The sequence below is a fragment of the Chaetodon trifascialis genome, chromosome 22, assembly GCF_039877785.1.
Source record: "Chaetodon trifascialis isolate fChaTrf1 chromosome 22, fChaTrf1.hap1, whole genome shotgun sequence".
NCBI lineage: Eukaryota > Metazoa > Chordata > Actinopteri > Chaetodontiformes > Chaetodontidae > Chaetodon > Chaetodon trifascialis.
In genome coordinates, this window is record NC_092077.1 from 16,126,254 (window position 1) to 16,143,711 (window position 17,458).

At 43.5% G+C, this 17,458-nt stretch overlaps 1 protein-coding gene across 1 annotated transcript in view; it reads right to left on the reverse strand.

Annotated features, from left to right (window-relative positions):
* sema3c (sema domain, immunoglobulin domain (Ig), short basic domain, secreted, (semaphorin) 3C) overlaps positions 1-17,458 on the reverse strand; it is a 36,649-nt gene that overhangs the window by 3,801 nt on the left and 15,390 nt on the right. The window contains exons 3-16 of the mRNA XM_070992190.1: positions 16,131-16,291; positions 15,481-15,543; positions 12,316-12,435; positions 9,426-9,516; positions 7,959-8,078; positions 7,702-7,844; positions 7,513-7,627; positions 6,908-6,977; positions 6,011-6,155; positions 5,334-5,556; positions 3,014-3,102; positions 2,178-2,219; positions 1,777-1,934; positions 806-873 (exon numbers count right to left, since the gene is read on the reverse strand). Of these exons, the coding sequence (XP_070848291.1) occupies positions 806-873; positions 1,777-1,934; positions 2,178-2,219; positions 3,014-3,102; positions 5,334-5,556; positions 6,011-6,155; positions 6,908-6,977; positions 7,513-7,627; positions 7,702-7,844; positions 7,959-8,078; positions 9,426-9,516; positions 12,316-12,435; positions 15,481-15,543; positions 16,131-16,291 (1,608 nt within the window). The remainder of the gene's footprint in view (positions 1-805; positions 874-1,776; positions 1,935-2,177; positions 2,220-3,013; positions 3,103-5,333; positions 5,557-6,010; positions 6,156-6,907; positions 6,978-7,512; positions 7,628-7,701; positions 7,845-7,958; positions 8,079-9,425; positions 9,517-12,315; positions 12,436-15,480; positions 15,544-16,130; positions 16,292-17,458) is intronic.

A 17,458-nucleotide genomic window follows, 5' to 3' on the forward strand; every position in this document is an offset into this window, starting at 1 on the left:
CTCCCCTGGAGAGGCAACAGTCGCAGCTGCAGCTTCGGTGTAAACAGCTGCAATCATTTGTTCGTTCTAATCGTTTAGCAAAGACAGTAAATTCGTCTCTGTAATCGTGAATCTGTTGCGGAAGGATGTCGGACAAGTTGCTTTACAAATACACGTGTTTGGTAAATATTCAAAGCTGCATTACTTCACTGTGAAATGCGAAATCTAAGTAGGATGAATTATAAAGCTGCTTGACTGACACCGAAAATCTGACTTTCTCCTGTTTTCAGTCTGGCTGCAGTACTTTTGAGATAACTGGTTTCTTTGAGATTAGATATTTTCACCTGTTTTAAAAATCTTTTTAAGCGAAATTTTCCTGTTCTGTTGGCAGATAATTATGAATATTTTAAGCAAAATTTTCCCAGTTTTTATTGATTTTTTTGAGTTTTCAGCATTCATTTGGAGTTGTGTTTCAAGTTGAGTATTTGCTCTTGTTTTGACTGTTTTGGTTTCCGCTATCTCGTTAGAGAAATGTCTGGCTTTGTAGCTGCTAGCTGCTTGTCTTCACAGCTACTTGCTAATGTCGTCTGCTCAGTGGTGCTGGGCAGGAGGCCGTCAGCGGGTTTTCATCTGAGCTTTTTTCCTAAAAACAGCTGCCTACTGTTGTGAGGCTGATGACTGTTAACTGCCAATTAGCTAAGACGCTAAGCTGCAGGGGGACAATGCAAAGTTGGGTGAAAATGTCCTATGAGCAACACCTTTCACACTCCACAGTCATTTGATCATTTCACACCATAAAAACATTGACTAGTTCAGCTTTAATTACCTTTCAGATTGAATCCTCTGCATTGGGTGAGCGGGTTTCCATGCATAATGTCCTGCCGTCTGCTTCTCCTAAAAACAAGGAAAAAATACATTTAAATACACAATAGCTGAGTAAATAGAGGAAAAATGATCATCTCATACTGAAACTGTGGAGGGGGCAGGCGGTGCCAAAACAATATGAGGAAAATCTGACCGTTATTAACAGCTTGAGGAAAAGAGCACATAAACAGCTGACACGTTTCAGACACATTTTCTGCAGGAAAAACAGGCGCTGCGCTTTTGTTCTGCGACCAAATTCAACTTGACCTGCGTCTGACCGGAACTTCAAGAGACAGGCAGCTGGTTCTTAAAGAGCCCAGAGAGGTATCGGTTCAGAGGCGAGGTGTCGCCCATACCTCTGTGTCTGTGTTATGTCTAGACGGAGGGAGGGAAACAACAGACGCAGAGCCAGTGACATGGCTTCCATTGAAGTCTGAGCTGAAGGGTTCCGCTTTTGATCAGTTTGTCGTCAAACGTTGTGAGCAGCTCTTCTCTGCTCTTGACAATATATTGCTCTACATTCAATATGAGGGCCGTGGTACACTGATTGATTTCAGATTTGTTGTATAGCTGATGAATCCTGCTGTGGTTGTCTATAGGAGGCCCGAAACCTCATTAGATTCTTAGGAAATTTGGATAAATTGAGTGCAAGTGAACAGAAATACTGTTTTCTATACAATAATCTGCACTATGCTAATGTTTATTTAACAGTTGGGAGAGTTATGAATAGCTGCCTCCATGAATGGGCTCCTTAATCAACACCTGTCAGCGCTTATTAATGCTGAAAAATTTGTTCTGGGGTTGTTTTTCTCTACGCTGCCAACCGAAGAATCCTTCTGGACACTAAATACTTCTTTGCATGAAATTTACAGATACTGAATACTGGCCCAAAAACCGCAGTTATGAGCCCTAAAACTGTAAACCTTTGTGCACCTTTTGCCGGTGGGATAGAAGCGGGAACAGCTGAGTCCGTCCCAGGCGCAGTAGGGGTCTCTGGCGAGGCAGCAGTCGGCGCAAGCTGAGCCGTAAGCGTGACAACGGTGCAGGGAGACCTGCGAGACGCCGAACTCCGAGCTGACGTACAGCTGTTGCTGCAAAGTAAACAGTTCAAATGTCAGCCGCCCTGTTTGTCTTAATAAGTGGCCGGCTGACAGGAAAATGAGTCAGAGCGGCGAAAAAATTATGGCTTATTATTTCCTTGCCTTTGGAAGGCTTATTATGCACAGGAGATTTCTGTTCATGCACTACCTAGTAGCCACAGACAATGAAGAACATATTTAAACAATAAAACTGCAGTTAATATGTGAGGAAAGCAAAGTTGGAAGGGCACTTACTTTTTTGGAGGATATTCTCAAGTTTGTAACAGGAGCTTGATTCTGAAAAACAGCACATACGAGGACCAAGTTCAGAGCTTTTAGACGTTTTTGACAGTTATTTTTATCAAACATTTAAATGGTTACAAACACTTTTGTGGAAATAGAATTATTTGCTTTCTTGAGAGTTGGTTAGCTTAGCTTAGCACAAAGAGTGGAAACACAGGGACACCACCTTCAAGCACCTCATATATGGAGGGTGATGTACGCTAGGCTAACAAGCTGCTCCTGGTAGCTTCATATTTACACACAATAGACCAGTATCTCTTCCAAGTCTTGGAAAGAAAGCGAATGTATTTGTATTCAAAGTGTTGCTTTAAAAATGGACGTACAGCTTTTTAAACTTTTCTTTAATACAAAACATGGTCATGGCAGAGACGGTTGCCAACTAGATCAGCTTCCTTCCAGATGTCTTTAACTTTCTAAAACAAATATATTCTGTCTTTTGCAAATAAATCTCCCCAGTGAATAAGAACAAAGCAGCCCTGGTCTTTATGTCTGATCACAGGTTGATCACACTTATAGCGGTTTAAGCTAAGATAAAACAGCGTGTGCAAACGTTCACTTGGGGCAACTGTTGCAGTATGTGAGCATGTTTCCCATCACTCCACGCTGCATTACACTGCAGAACATCCATCTCCTGAATGCCACCCTTCTTTTGTCTGTCTGCCCCCCTCCGGCCTTTGTGTTGTGGCCAAGCTTGCCCTCCTCCTCCTCCTCCTCCTCCTCCTCCCTGCCTTTGATTTTGGGAGAGAAAAAGGATGAAAGTGGAATAAAAGAGAAAACAGACAGCTGACCTTAAACACTTCCAGCTCCTCCAGGATCAGATCTTCATGCAGGGAATGATTGCTTGGCAGCACAATCACCTTCTGCACTGTACCTTTGTCTGGGGGCAGAGAGCAGACACATCATGAGCTGTAACCGCACACACACATTTAACAACCGTGTGAAACAGATATGGCTGTGCCCAGACATGTGTGCCGTCAGTCAAACGAGAATACAACCGCTGGTGGAAAAAAATAAACTCTGAGTCTGTTTTCCTTTGCCCATGTTTGCTTTTGAATTAGGCATGATAGCCATGGCCAGCTTCCACAGCAAAACCAACTGTGGCAGGAGTGGGAATGGAAGCTCTTAAGCCCGCACAGGGGAGGACAAGGGCCACGGAAAGGGCAAAATGCAACGCTCTCATCATCAATACGGCTGTTTTGTTCAGGGAGTTGGCGCAGCAAGGCAGGAGAGAGGGAGTAACAGTAACGGCTCCTGGAAATGCCTGATAAGAGCGTCTCCCTCGTCCCTCGGACAAAGCTGCATTTTCGGGCTCAGATACGGACAGACAGCGCTGGCTTTTCTTCAAGAAACCGGGCAGGAGACGGAGTGGAGAGGCTGCCTGATAAACACAAGCAGCTGTGAGAGAGAGTCCCACGGCGGCCTGCTGAATGCAAACATGTGGACATGAATGCATTCATAATTGTGAATGCACACATGCATATTGATCTGCTCAAGCACTCAATATCTGCTCAAGCACTCAATATGCACAACAAAGCACAACAACAGTCATAAAATCTGCCTGTCCTTGAGGTGAGATAATGCACTTTCATGTGTCAGGCAGGTAAAAACTCTTCTATGATATGCAAATCTGCAAATGCAACCACTATATATGTCCGGACATATTTTGAAAAGTATTAGATTTATGTCAAAATATGGGTGCATGAGTGCTCCGTGATGATTACTGGTCTCAGTGAATGTGGACTGTGAGTTCTACTGCTTATGTTTTGTCACTACTGAACTTTAGTACCGCGTTTTAACATGTATGACATTTCTTCCATCGAGGCCAAATCCTTATCACGCAGTGTTGTGTGGCTGCCACATGATTTGGATCCGCTCCGAAATTTAACGGGTTTGTCTTTGACCCGTGTTACGCCCCTTCCACCAAGTTTCATGAAAATCAGGACAGGAGTTTTTCTGTAATCCTGTTGACAAACAGATGAACAAGCTGAGCAGAAAACACAGCTCTTCTCTTAAAGAGGACCTTGCCTTGCAGCGTTATCTGTGGTGTGTTTGTGCCAAAATGATGATGATTATAATCTAAATGACGTGTCACACCGCCTCTGTTTTCAAACCTTCCAACACACCCACAGTGTATTAACCTCCCCGCTATCTATGTGATAACCAGCTGTGGCAATTGGACTCCACTCAGCTTATCATTTACCTTGCTGACGACTCACATGATAAGGGGATTGTGTTATTGCTGTTTTCCATCCTTTCACTGCAATTGACCTCTAACTGACCTGCCTGGTTCCATAATTGGCTGGAGCTGCACCAAAACATGCTCACCAGAGACAGACTGATGAATCAGACCAGCCAATAGGAGCTCATAACAGATTTCCATATATATCAGCTGATGAGTAACAAGAAAGTGTAGTAGGAAAACTGCAAAGATATGTTCTTTTTTCCTGCTTTGTACATATTTTGGTCACAGTTCTTCTACTTTAAAACATCCTTAGAATTGATTTTATCAGATGCTTTACACTTTATACAGTATCAGTCTCAATAATCCAGTATTGGGCTCTAATGCTCAGGATAAAATGCAGCCTCAGTAAGGTTAAAGTAACTTACACTGAAGAAAACATTCCTCTAAATTTAATCCAGCATTAAATTATTATCTCTTCTTCTTCTTATCTGACTTGAAGTGATCTCTGTTCCTGCTGTTCATTTTTAGCATTTCTTTTTATGTCTTTTTATAATAATGATGACTTTAAGATTTAAACTCTGACTGACAAATCTTACAGTTTTTCTACATTGCTTGGAAACATTTTAGATCCATCTGCATCTCCTCATCTGTGCACATGAGCTTTCTGGTGATTTATAAAGAAGAGAAAGTGGAAAAATATCCACTGATTTGTTGAAATAATTGCCATTTTTCAATGCAGTCTTACCTGTTTTTTAACAAATGAAATGAAAGACTGCTGATTCTCTTCATCAAATGAGGTTTAAATCCCTTCAATAAAGACTAGACATGTAACCAAACTACTTCTAGTTTAGTTAATGTTTCAACACAACCTTCACATACAACACAAATGTAACTGGCCATAAGAACTGATCTGCCTACATTCATACCTGTACCCAGGAAGAGCACCTGGTAGTTGCCGTCGGCAGCGATAACCTGGTCCACTGCCACTGATGTGTATTTGTAATCAGCGTTGGTCCGAACCACCAGAGGTCTCCTCCCCACTGGATAGATGGGGTTGAACATGACCGGATGGTTCCGTACGAAGGTCACCACCTCATCTGGGAACTCCTTTGTTGTCTGGATGTCAGGTGTGAAAGCTCCACCGGGACACTGGAGAAACAAATGAGTGCATTGTGTTAAAAAGAGTGTCTCAAAATCTTAATTTTTCCTTCAGATGAATGTCGCATCGTTCAATACTCTGCAAAAACGAAGCTGTGGATTTGTACTGAGAGTCTCATCATTGAGAGAATATGGTGGGACAGTGAATACATGGTAGTACGTTGCTGATAATTGATCTAAATGTATGGAGGTTAAATATGGAGTCCCACAAGGGTCCATATTCGGGCCTTTGTGCATAAATCCTCTTTAGCTGTGTTGTTATTCCTTCTTTAGTGAAAGGTTGTTAAATCTTTGATGTTATTTATCTATTTTTCAAGAAGGAGGCTGGTACTACAAGATTTTTCTTCCCAGGTTAAGATGAATATTTCATATGTAATTTTGTTTTAGAATCATGCACCGAAATAACCACTGAATGAATGAGAGAATGGCCTAGAAATGAACTCACAGTTCCGGGCCGTGGATAAGGGATGCGCCCCTGGAAGGCCACCCACTGAAAGTTGGGCCCCTCTCTGTGAGCGAAGGGCCCGTTGAAGACGGTGAGGATGTCGGCCATGTTGTACACACACACTGCTGAGCCTTTAAAGACGGAGCTGAGGAAATGAGATGCATATTTTAATAAACCACAACAGTGGGAACTCTACAACTGGAAACCCACCCAGTTAAAATATTCTCCAGATCTGTTTTGATGGGTGTGTGATGCAGTCTGGATGTCAGCTCACCTATTTCCCCCTCATTGATCTGATGTGGTTTGGCTTTGTCATTTTAAACCACACTGCTTAGCACATAAAAGACGCTTTGTTGAAAAGGGGAACAGACGCGTATTGTGCAAAGCGGAGACAGAGGAAGAAACACAGTGCGAAGATAGGAATAACATTGAGTTAGGAGACCTCAAGGGCCTCAGTGTTTGGTTTGGGTGTGTTCTTTGAGCCAGGATACACTACTGTAGCCTTTCTCTGATCCTGAGGTAACAAGTGCATTGAGGGTCTGCAGCACTGTCACTGTAGGTTAACCAGACAAACTCAATTAGACATCAGAACAGATGGATCAGGTGTCGATTTCTTTAAACCTCCAAATTTGCCATGCAACCCTGCCGACTGTCACTGTGGGCTGGATAGCAGAAGTTTGAAACGTGTTGCTGCATCAAACTCAGAATGATGCGTATTATAAATAATGCACTGCTGCTTGCCGTCATAGGGCACAAACACCAATACAGCTGTTAGGTGACATGACACCTGACGTCTCTATGTAAGATGCCCTTTGACCATCCCCCTGTCCCAATGATTAACGTGACCACAGAGGCCTGCAGGAATGTTACAGTTGGCTCCATCGCCGCCGGTCTTACCTTGTGGACGTAAAGACTCCAAACACCAACAGGCCCTTGGGCTGATCGGTCTCCAGCAAAAACATACTTTCTGAAAGGGAAAACACACATGTGCACAAAGAGAAAAATGCACACGTGTAACACCTTTAACAAATTCCCAATATGCCATATCTCCTCGTCTTGCAGGTGAGATTGCCAAAAAGTGATGAATTAATAACGGCACATGCTGACAGATGGACTGGTCTGATGGACTAAATGGAAAAGCAGGTCTTTGTGCTGATGTTTGTGGAGTTCAAAGCTAAGAAAGGGCTGGAATAATATGCTCATGAATGAATGCAAGGTAACCAAGAACAACAGAACTGTTGTTATGAAAATCGATAAAAGGCTACAGCCTGAATCCAGACAAAACAAGGGAAGTTCGTGGATTGTTTATGGAGAAAGTCATCGCTGGAAACCTTGGAACAAAAATAGCGAGCGTTCATGAATTAGGACAGTTTCTGGCCAATTTTCTAAAATCCAAAGTTTGTTTTAAATTTGTTTCATGGAGCATGACAATAAGATGGAGCTCGAAAGTCACTCAACAAATAAAGGAAATATAAAATCGGTTTTTCCCTCATTTTCCTTACCCAGTTCGTCAAAGTGAGTTTCGGTGCCATCTTCCTCCAGAACTGAGCACACCATCCTGGCTTTAAGGAAGGTCGTCCATTTGTTCACCAGGCTCCGCTGCCCTCCGATGTCATTCTGCAGACAAAAGCTGCACTTAGCAACACCAAACCACAAAACACATTTAGTCAAACACACACAGAGACACTCACTGGACACACTCTGGCCACCATGGTGTGGATATTTTTAGTGTTTCCGCTGTTGTCTGTTAGCCTCTCGCGGAAGAAGAAATACAATTTGGCGTCATTGGGGTCAGTTCCGTCTGGTATCAGGTGGGCGTCAATGAAGATTGGCTCTGAGGGAAATAAAGGAATGCATGGAAACTTAATTTACAGCAATAAATAACAGAAAAAAAAATATTTGTAGAAATTAATCAATACATATACATTCAAAATCTTTGTGAGCTCACCGCTAAGCCACTTCGAGTTGTGCTGGTCTGTCCTCACTGCATTTCTCTTGGTCAGGCTCCTGAAGATGGCAGCATCTGTCCCCATGAAGTCAATGTACATGCCTGAGAACAGCTCCTGGTCTGGAGGACACACACACACACACACACACACACACACACACACACACACACACACACACACACACACACACACACACACACACACACACACACACACACACACACACACACACTAAATCAGCAATACGGTCACATGCTCTGTTGAGCTTAGAAAAAAAGATTGCTCTAGAAACAACTGCTCTAGAAAGAAAGAAAATGCTGAGAGAGCCTCAGACAGTGAAGGTAACGTGGATAAAATACACCAACATTTCATTTTAAGGCTGATAAATAATACAGTATGTGTGTGTCCCGCTCCCAAGAAGAGGCTCTGCATAGCTGCTTCATGCTTTTTATCATTCCTTTACTCTCACTTAATCCTCCATCAGTTCCAGACCATGTGTTTCGAAGGATATGGGGCAAGTTAGTGGAGGATAGGGGGTATGTGGCCTGCGTCCAAGCTGGCTTGCTAAATAGCGAGTGTCGACAGCACTCAGAGTGTCCAAAACATGTCGATGGGGAATACGAAGTGCAGATTTTATCGAGCCCAGACGCTGCCTGTGATTGCCCTCTGAGGCCCAGAGTGCCACATCTCTGCTTCCACAGTTTTGCCTTTGACCTCGACTCTATTTGGCAGAGCACCTTCCTTTCCACTCCTTCATGTAATCCCCCCCCCCCCCCCCCCGGCATCTCTGAAGGCGCTCCCTGGCTGGCAAAGCTGCTGCTGACATGGCCATGCTCAGGTGTCAGAAAGCAGAGCAGAGCTCAGGGTGCAATGTGTCGCCCTTAGTCGTGTCAACAGCAACCCAACACCACTCAGCCAATCACAGATCAAAGGAGACAGAGGGGAGGGTATGGCCTGACCTGAAGGAGTACTGCAATAGCCTTGAATGGAGCTCGCTTTTTGTGCAGAGAAATTTAAATAATCATACTGATACTGTGGCTCCTGCAGTATATCTTTTAAAATAGCTGACTGACATATGAAGGCTCCATTAGTTGGACATGTGGTGTGTTAGGCCTACTGACTGTGGCATGTAACAGCCCTGTATGTATAAATGCTGATAAAAAGGTTTTCTTTGATCAGTTGTCTATGCTAGCAATTCAAGATGTCTGATGAAATACATTTCACCCAGTAAGTGGAATATAGAAAGCAAGGCTGTATAGCTTCAACTTAGAAAATGGAGCTAGTTAGCCTATCACGCTAGCATTTTTTATTTTTTTTTTTACATCATCCAAAGTCTGTTAAACCCCAGTTTAACTTAGATGGTAGAGTTCACAGATATAGTGTTGTATTGTTAACTCACAGCAATTGACATTTTTTTTTTATTTGAAAACAGGGAAATCATGAAGGTAGAGGTAGGAGGCACCTACTGAGCATGATGGAGACTGTATTGACTTGGGGGTTGAAGGAGCACCTTCCTTTTCCAGATTCGGTCCTCGAGTCAATGTGAAATACTTGTTCCTGTCAAAGAGAGAAGAGGAAGTCGGAGGATTTGTAGACAGGTTTATATGATTCCTCTCTACAATAAAACTGCATGTATGAGCGTACCAAATGTCCCACAAGGTAGCCCTGCTTGCGCTTCCCTCCATTTTTGCTTTTAAGGAGGCACAGAAACGATCCTGGCCTGGTCTACCTTAACTGCCCATGTGGGACAGTAAAAAGAACATTCCATTCAGGAGGAAAGGAGGAATTTCCCTGCTAATGTGTTGGATAGCCATCTCTCCATCTCCAGGTGGAAAGGCTGCCAAGATCCAACTCCCCCCGCCGGCGGTCTGGACGGTCCAAGCGCCTTTTACAGTAACCTGGGTAAATTGTCGAGCTTCCTGTCCCGTTCTATTTAGATCTAACTCACGGTGGTGATGCAGTTTAATTGAATGGGATGAGAGCGACGCCATCTGAAGATTATTTTTCCAGGAAAATGTGTTTGCCAAGAAGTTGTGGAGGTGGACTGAATCCATATGGTAGGTTTTGTCGTTAACCTCTACTGTGCAAAAAGCATCCGTTTTAACAAGGAATTCCTGATGCTGCAACGGATCCTGAAAGCCTCCGTCCACTCAAAAATGTGCTCTGTTTATTGTCGCTTCACTGTGAAGAAATGTGTGTGCAGAAAGGCTGATTTCTTAAGTCTCAGTCAAAGATGTGTACACTGTGACATCACACATGCCTGCAGTTTGGAAGCCAGTGGCAGGTGATATATACAACTTATGCAAGTGTGATGTGGAACCTTGAAACCTCCAGCTCACACACTTAAAATGTCTTGCATCAGGCTGTAAAAATGCGGATTCATAGTTTACAAACTACTCAACTTTTACAAACTACTCAACAATTTAAATGCCCTAAAAATGAGGGGATCTTTAAAATAACGATCTTAGAACAACATCTGTTTGTGTTGCTCAGTGTTTCTGGGGGTCATCCTTATCTGAAAATGAGTTATCACACCCTTTAAAGATTTCCAGACGACATAAAAGACTAATTAACTCCATAAGAAGGACATTTATTGCAGTGTGTAATTCACTATGCATCTGAGGAGCACTTAAGAAAAATGAGACACAAAACACACCCATGCAAATAAATAATAATAATGTCTGTTGCAGCCATCCTATCGGCCTTCAAAGCACCGTAATAGTCTGGGGCACGCTCTCAGGGCAAAGGTCCACTCTGAGCTCGCTGTCAACCTCCCACCGCTGCAGCTTGTTATACTTAACAGATCCCTTTTCTTCAGACACTGACATGTTTGAGCTCAGAAGTTGCAAACAGAGCAGTCTGCCTTTCAAACAAAACCCTCCAAATGACAAAAGGCACCACAGTGCGGAAAGAGCCTGGTTGGGAGCTCTCTCTCGCTCTGCTTATTAGTGTTTGGCAGCAGTTGCCCGTCTGTGGCTCGATGCTGTTCTCTCAGTGAGCACTTTTCTCCTGGAGGGCTTCCCTGCTCTCACTTATGGAGCTGTGTGGCCGGACATGAGAGCGCCCTCCATCCACTACACTACAGCTCCATTTTCTCCCTCTTATCATCAGCATCTCCTCTCATGTGCCATCAAACGGAGTGCATAAGAACTTTGCCCACATAATGTTTTGAGGAGTCTCTCATATCTTTTTTAACCACACAGTGACGCTTGCTAATTCATCCTAGACCACTCAAAGGATATGCGATTGCCAGAAAAAAATGGCTGCACATGGATTTAACTTCAGTGAAAGATCATGGAGGTTTAAAATGCTCTGGTTGTCATCCACTTCATACCTTTCCAGCACTTATTGACTCTAAATGACATTAATGGTGTTTTCCTTCCAGTAGAGAGTGGTGTTGAGAAATTACATTGCGGCTATCAATCAAAACATGTTAGATTTTGTTTGGAACTTCAAGGTAATTCGATAAAATCTGATTAAATTCAAATAAATAAATGAATAAATTCTCATCCACATCCCTTGAGGCATTTTTATGATCACGTAATCTCTCACAGAGAATAAATGTTTGTTTACTTGCTCTGGGTGGCGGTTTACCCACTATCCAGAATATTTCCTATAGTTTCCCTGTGTTCGCTCTTCCCTGTGCTCCCAGTGCTCCCAGCTCTGCTCATCATACACACCTGTCTGCCATCAGCTCACTACCTCTCCCAGTCTGCTCACCTGCTTCTCATCATCTTATCAGCCTACAGTTTATCCTGGTCATGCATGCTAACAGTGATTGAGCCACCAAGCTACCCCTCCCTCCTCTGTTTGGAGCACTCATTGTACTCAGGGCGACATTAACAGTCAACATTAACAGTGTTTCTCGGGAGTAATGAAGAGGAAGACAGTGGTGAATTACTGCCCCAAGTGAGCAATAGGATGACATCAACTCAATTAGGTTAATGTCCTTTGGTTTATTTTTGAAGTAACCACAGAGGGACCATTGCATGTTCTTCTTTTACTCATTATTTCTAGCTTTACAGAATGTTCCATCACCAAACCCCCTTCACATTATTTTAGATTTAATAATACTATGTCCACACATTAAGTATAAACACTTAAAATTTATGATTAGAAGCACTAAACGTTCTTCTTTTGAGATGTTAGCGTTGTGAGTGCAGCATGCAGCGTATCCTGAAGTGATTTAATGGATTTAATGAATAATCTCCTGAACATGTGGACAGTTTTGGCCTCTAACGTCTCAGCAGTTATAGTATTGGCTGTGTTTACCACCAGGACAGCGTCCCCAAAACGTGGTTTACACCATCGTGAGTTTGTGTATTTAGTGAAGTGAATCTGTCAGCGGGCTCCCACCTCTGGTCTGCGGCCCCTGTTGATGTACACACAGACGGGACTGTAGGCTCCGCTGCCACACATGAACAGATGAGTTCTGTTATAAGGCTGCACCACCCGGATGAAGTTCCCACAGCCGTGCTGGAAAATACAGGTAACAAAGAGACACGTAAAAAGTTCAGACGTCACTCAGATTGATTCCAGCAGACTGTTAAACCTACAGTTTATTGTTATAAGTAGCCTTTTAAAGCAAGATATGTCATTTTTTGAGAGAAGAAATGACACATTGTTCTGATTCCAAATGGAAAATTGAAATCACAGGCAATAAAATGTACCTCTGATCAATTTAATACACTGTCTGGGTCTGGTATAACCAGTAGCATATGATGGCTAGTGTTAGCTAACTTTAACATTGTTGCATAATGCTATTTAACTTTTTTTTTAATATTAAATTAGAAAATGAATAACAACACTCCTCCAATCCAATGCAACGCTGTAAAAAAATGATTTCTGTTTTCATGTTTTCTTTCACTCTCTGCTCTGACACAATAAACTAACAGAGGACAAGGTCTATTTCCTGGTGTACAGCCAGAACAGAACTTGTGTATCTCTCCTGAAGTGTCCTATTCCATATGAGGGAGTAATTCAAACTTATCTCACTTGCTGTGATGGTTATACAATGACATGCTACACGATCAAACAACCCCAGAGCTCACTGGTCTGGTATTAAGGCCTGTGGAAAAAAGAGCGTCAGTGGTACATGTGATATATCTAGGTAAGGCAGATTACTGATCTCCCTCCATCTCTGCTTTCACTTCCCAAACCCGAACGGCAGCAGCGGGAGTGCTGGACTTTGTGGCTAATTAAGCCTGAGCTTGCAGAAAACGAGCGGAGAAAGGAAGAGGGAGAGGAAAGAAGTGGGGAGGAGAGGCGGACGTATCCAGGGAGCCGTCAGGAACTTGGCCGCGGCTGCAGGAATGGCAGCTGCTGCAGCTCACGGTCGGTGCTCAACTCCACCGAGAGCTGTCGACGTAGAACAACGGAATTTTCACCGTCACACACCCATTTCTGTTATTTATCTCGTCCCTCCTTATCTCTGTCACTCTCACTTTTATTGCCCATCTATCTCATTGAACCCTCCTTCAACCCTCACACACTCACCAGGTCTGCAGCCATATCTGTCAACTTCCACAGAGCCTCATATACGGTGCATGTCGCTTCCTCTCAACACACACATGCGCCTTTTGCAACTGTGATAAAGACACAGATACAGATAAACAGCGCCCGGCCTCGTGACCTCAAGTTCAAGTGGTGATCATGTTGGGTTTAAAGTGGGGGCTTTTAAGATAGCTTCAAGCAGGCTTAATCAACCTCCTTGGTCTATAGTTCTCCTTCAATGCCACCCTCTGGCGCGAGCCCCTCTTCACCACAGATTCTATCAGAGAAGAGGAACTTAATATATACAGAAGGGGAGGATAACCATAACAGAGGGACGGGGGCTTATGAAGACACCCATGAGAAAGGAGAGCAACATTATGGAAGAGAGAAAATGAAATATATTGTGGTAAAAAAAAAAAAAAAAAGGCGTCGGAAAAAGTGACAAAGTGGAAAAAATAGTAAGAAAGAGAAACTGAAATTTGTAGGAGAAGCTGCATGTAAAAAAAGGGGGATGGCAGGAGGAAGAAGGGGGCCATTGAGTGGCTCCACACTGAGATGGCTCGCCCAAATATTTGTGGGAGCCTGTCTGTGACTCAGAGCAGCACAAATCACTCAGTGACTGGAAACAGCTTCTCTTTTTCTGCAGCAGCATGTTGTACGAAACCCTGGCTCTGTTACTCCAGCTGCTGTCAGGGGATGGAGAGATGCTGCAGAATGTAGGACAGACAGGCGGCGCTGGTCGGCGTGCGATGCTTTTTATGGTAACTTGTACTTTCACTTTGAGAATTAGGGTTTCAATTTATATAAAAAGTTGCTCGGAAGGTCTTTAAAAACTTTCTCTCTGTATTCCCCTGTACTCTGCAGTGTGGTGTCTATAGGCAACTGTGCATGCACTCCTTCTAGAACAACCCAATTAGAGGGAAAACAGAGGCGGAGGAGGAATCAGCCCTCTGAGTCCTACTGTATGTCTTCATTAAATCTTGTTGCAGCTAACAAGTGCTGCTCGGAATCAGGCCGGGTTATGAAATCTCTGCGTCAATGAGCCGCGTCCCATTTGCGAGCTTTGATTCTGGTTTATTTTTCTACGGCGCTCCGCGGCCCTCGATCCTCCCACGCCTCGCTCGCGTCCTGACAAACTGCGCAGATGCCTGGAGGACTCCAGGCCAGTCGGTGACCCCGTAGACATCTGCTCCCTGCTGCACATGTGGTTGGACCTGACACAACTCACAGATGGGAGAAGGAAATCCCAGGAGGCGGCATGCACAGTTCTGCTGGAGACCCACTTGGAGGAACAGATATGGGAACAGCTGACAAAACCTTTAGTCTACATATTATAGTTCAAGTCGTGGTAGACATAGGGGGTTTAGGACAGTCGGGACAACAGCAGTCTTTTCGCTGGGCAGGTTGATGGGTAGAAGTTAGCTGGTTTTTGTCTACCACGTGTTGTAAGATGAATAGGAGGCTATTTGCGATTACAGTACTTGTCAGTGGGAAACATTTATCCTGGACTGAGTTTTATCTGATTGTACACAAAACTGTCCAAACTGTGTTTACTTTCATCTGTGTTGTTATTTTTGGACTTGGACAGATTTTATGCCACGTGGCCGAATTGCACAAGTAGCTACTCAAATGACAATTATGGATATTTATATGGCCCTGAGGCTAGCTAGCGTTAGCCACCATAAGCTACTGGTCATACCAGACCAAGTAAGGCTGGAAGAGCAAAAAACCCTGAAAGTATTCAGATGAACAATGATGCATTTAATTGCCATGAATTAAACTTCTCAGTCTGATAAGAGGAAGAACATGATGTCATTTCTTTCATTTCTTGTTTAAGTGGTCTTAAAGATGAAAAATAAGTAATCCATTAAACTTTGAAGCTCGAACAGCCGCCACCAGTTATTAGGAGCTTCATGAGCTGGCATGCGTTCATATCTGTATCTCAATTATCTGTCATTTGCAGTATTTGTTATCATCTTTTGGTTGAACTCTACAGGGCCCAAAGAAATCCAGGATGAGGGGTCTTACCGTAGGGTCCTTTCCTGCCATTTGGCATTCCTCTATCTTGCTTGTGGAAGCTGGCCAAAACACCTAGTGGGAAAAACAGCACAGCATTCGACCAAGTGGGGAAGTGAGCTCAGGAAGCCAATGACAGAGTGAGAGACATAACACGCACATGCCCATGTTGAGGTTTGATCATATCCTGTTTACACAGACAGAAATCATGGGGAGAACTGGTAGAAAATGAACAAAACAAATGTAAAAGTTTGTGACAGTGATCACAGGCAGCTACCGTCTGTGGAAAACGTGTGTGTTTTCAAACCCAAGAGAGGTGCTGAGAGGTCTGGCTTGATGAATACATCAAGCAATTTACTTGGAAAAAACGAATGTGATGCAGCACTCCCAGGGGAAGCCCGAACGCTCTCCCATCTGTTTATGCACTTCATACCTGTCAATTACACTGAAGATATCTCCCTCACCGCATGCCGAATCAGTTATCAGAGACCTCCAGCATTTTCATGCCTCTTTTGAACGACCCCCAAATTGTCCTGGTCGTGGTAAATGTATGGCGCTTTGCATATCATTGCACAGGTTGGAATAAAACCACTGCAGCAGTTCATAAAGCGCCTTACGCAAATTTATTCTCTCCTCTGTGGTAGCGAGAGAAAACTGCTGACCTTAAGCGTGCCATGGGTGATGTTGTTGATGTCCATGGAGAGGACGTGGTCTTTGCAGCCCACATACATCCTGTCCTGGTCCTCGTCCATCTGCAGGATCCTGTAGTCCATGGCCTTGTCTGATATACTGTAGTGTTCAAAGGACTGGGAGGCCTGCAGGTCTGAGAAACACACAGGGAAGAGAAAAAAAAAGCTAAGGAAAACATGCAAATAAGCTTGTTTCCACACTGAGATGAGAGAGGGTCTCTCCTGCTTCTACTAAATTAAACTCAAGAGAGAGACAGCCACATTAATCTCTCTCATCAAACCCAGAGATCTCCAAATTAGGTCTCCGTGCATGAGCCCGGGTGTTTTAAAAGGGATCTCAAAAGAAAACTCAATAACACTGTAATTTTTAGGATTTGCATGTTGCTCTTTAAACATGGGTTCGTTCTCACATAGTGGTTTATATTGAGGGTAACTGAAGATAGATAGTGCAGATCTTTGCAGACTGAGGGTTGATATTAAACCTCAAGATTTTTGGTAATGACTGTAATGAGTCTGTAGTGCCCAAAACTGCCAATAAGCAAAAGTTTGCATTGCATTTCATGTCCTTGTCAGCTGCTTAGTTTCAGCCATTTACAATGCCTGAAAAAAAGTATTGCTTTGGTATCACACAGTTGGTTCAAGAGACGCTGTGACTACAGTGCGCACGTTGAGGGGAGATACAGTGTATACTAGATGAAGACGCCCTCCTCTTCCTCTTTGACTCATTAAAAGCGCACATTGTTCGCACACACGAAGTAAACATTCTCAGACAGTTATTTTCAGCCTATTTGCTCCAGAGATAGAGAACCCTCAAACATACCATCAAAGGCCTTCACTGTCAAAGCCAAACTCATGCATATTTATCACTTTTTCAATCTGCACTGAGAGCAGGGGGTATGCGGGGCAATGTAGATCTACACCCTCTATTTCCTCCCCTCCGCTGACCCTCTCTGCTCTCTTTTGTATTCCCTCGTCTAATCAACAAACAGGTTGCCTATGCTTTGCTTCAATGCCTTGGGCTAAAGTCACATTTTCATTATTGTGTAACATACGCTTTTGAGGCTGGAGCCTTTTATCTTGAGGGAAAGTGGCTTTCCTATGGTACCACTCACTCTGATCACAGGCTGTTGTTTGGCACGTTCACCACATAAATGCTGGGGTGTTTAACTTTGAAGAAAGACAAGTTAACCACTTCAGTCGAAGCGGAGTTTCCCACGATTCTTCACTCTCCACATCTATTGTGTTTAGGTGAAATCGCCTTATATGGCTCACGTTTTGAAGTGAGAGCAGGTTATTTTTGA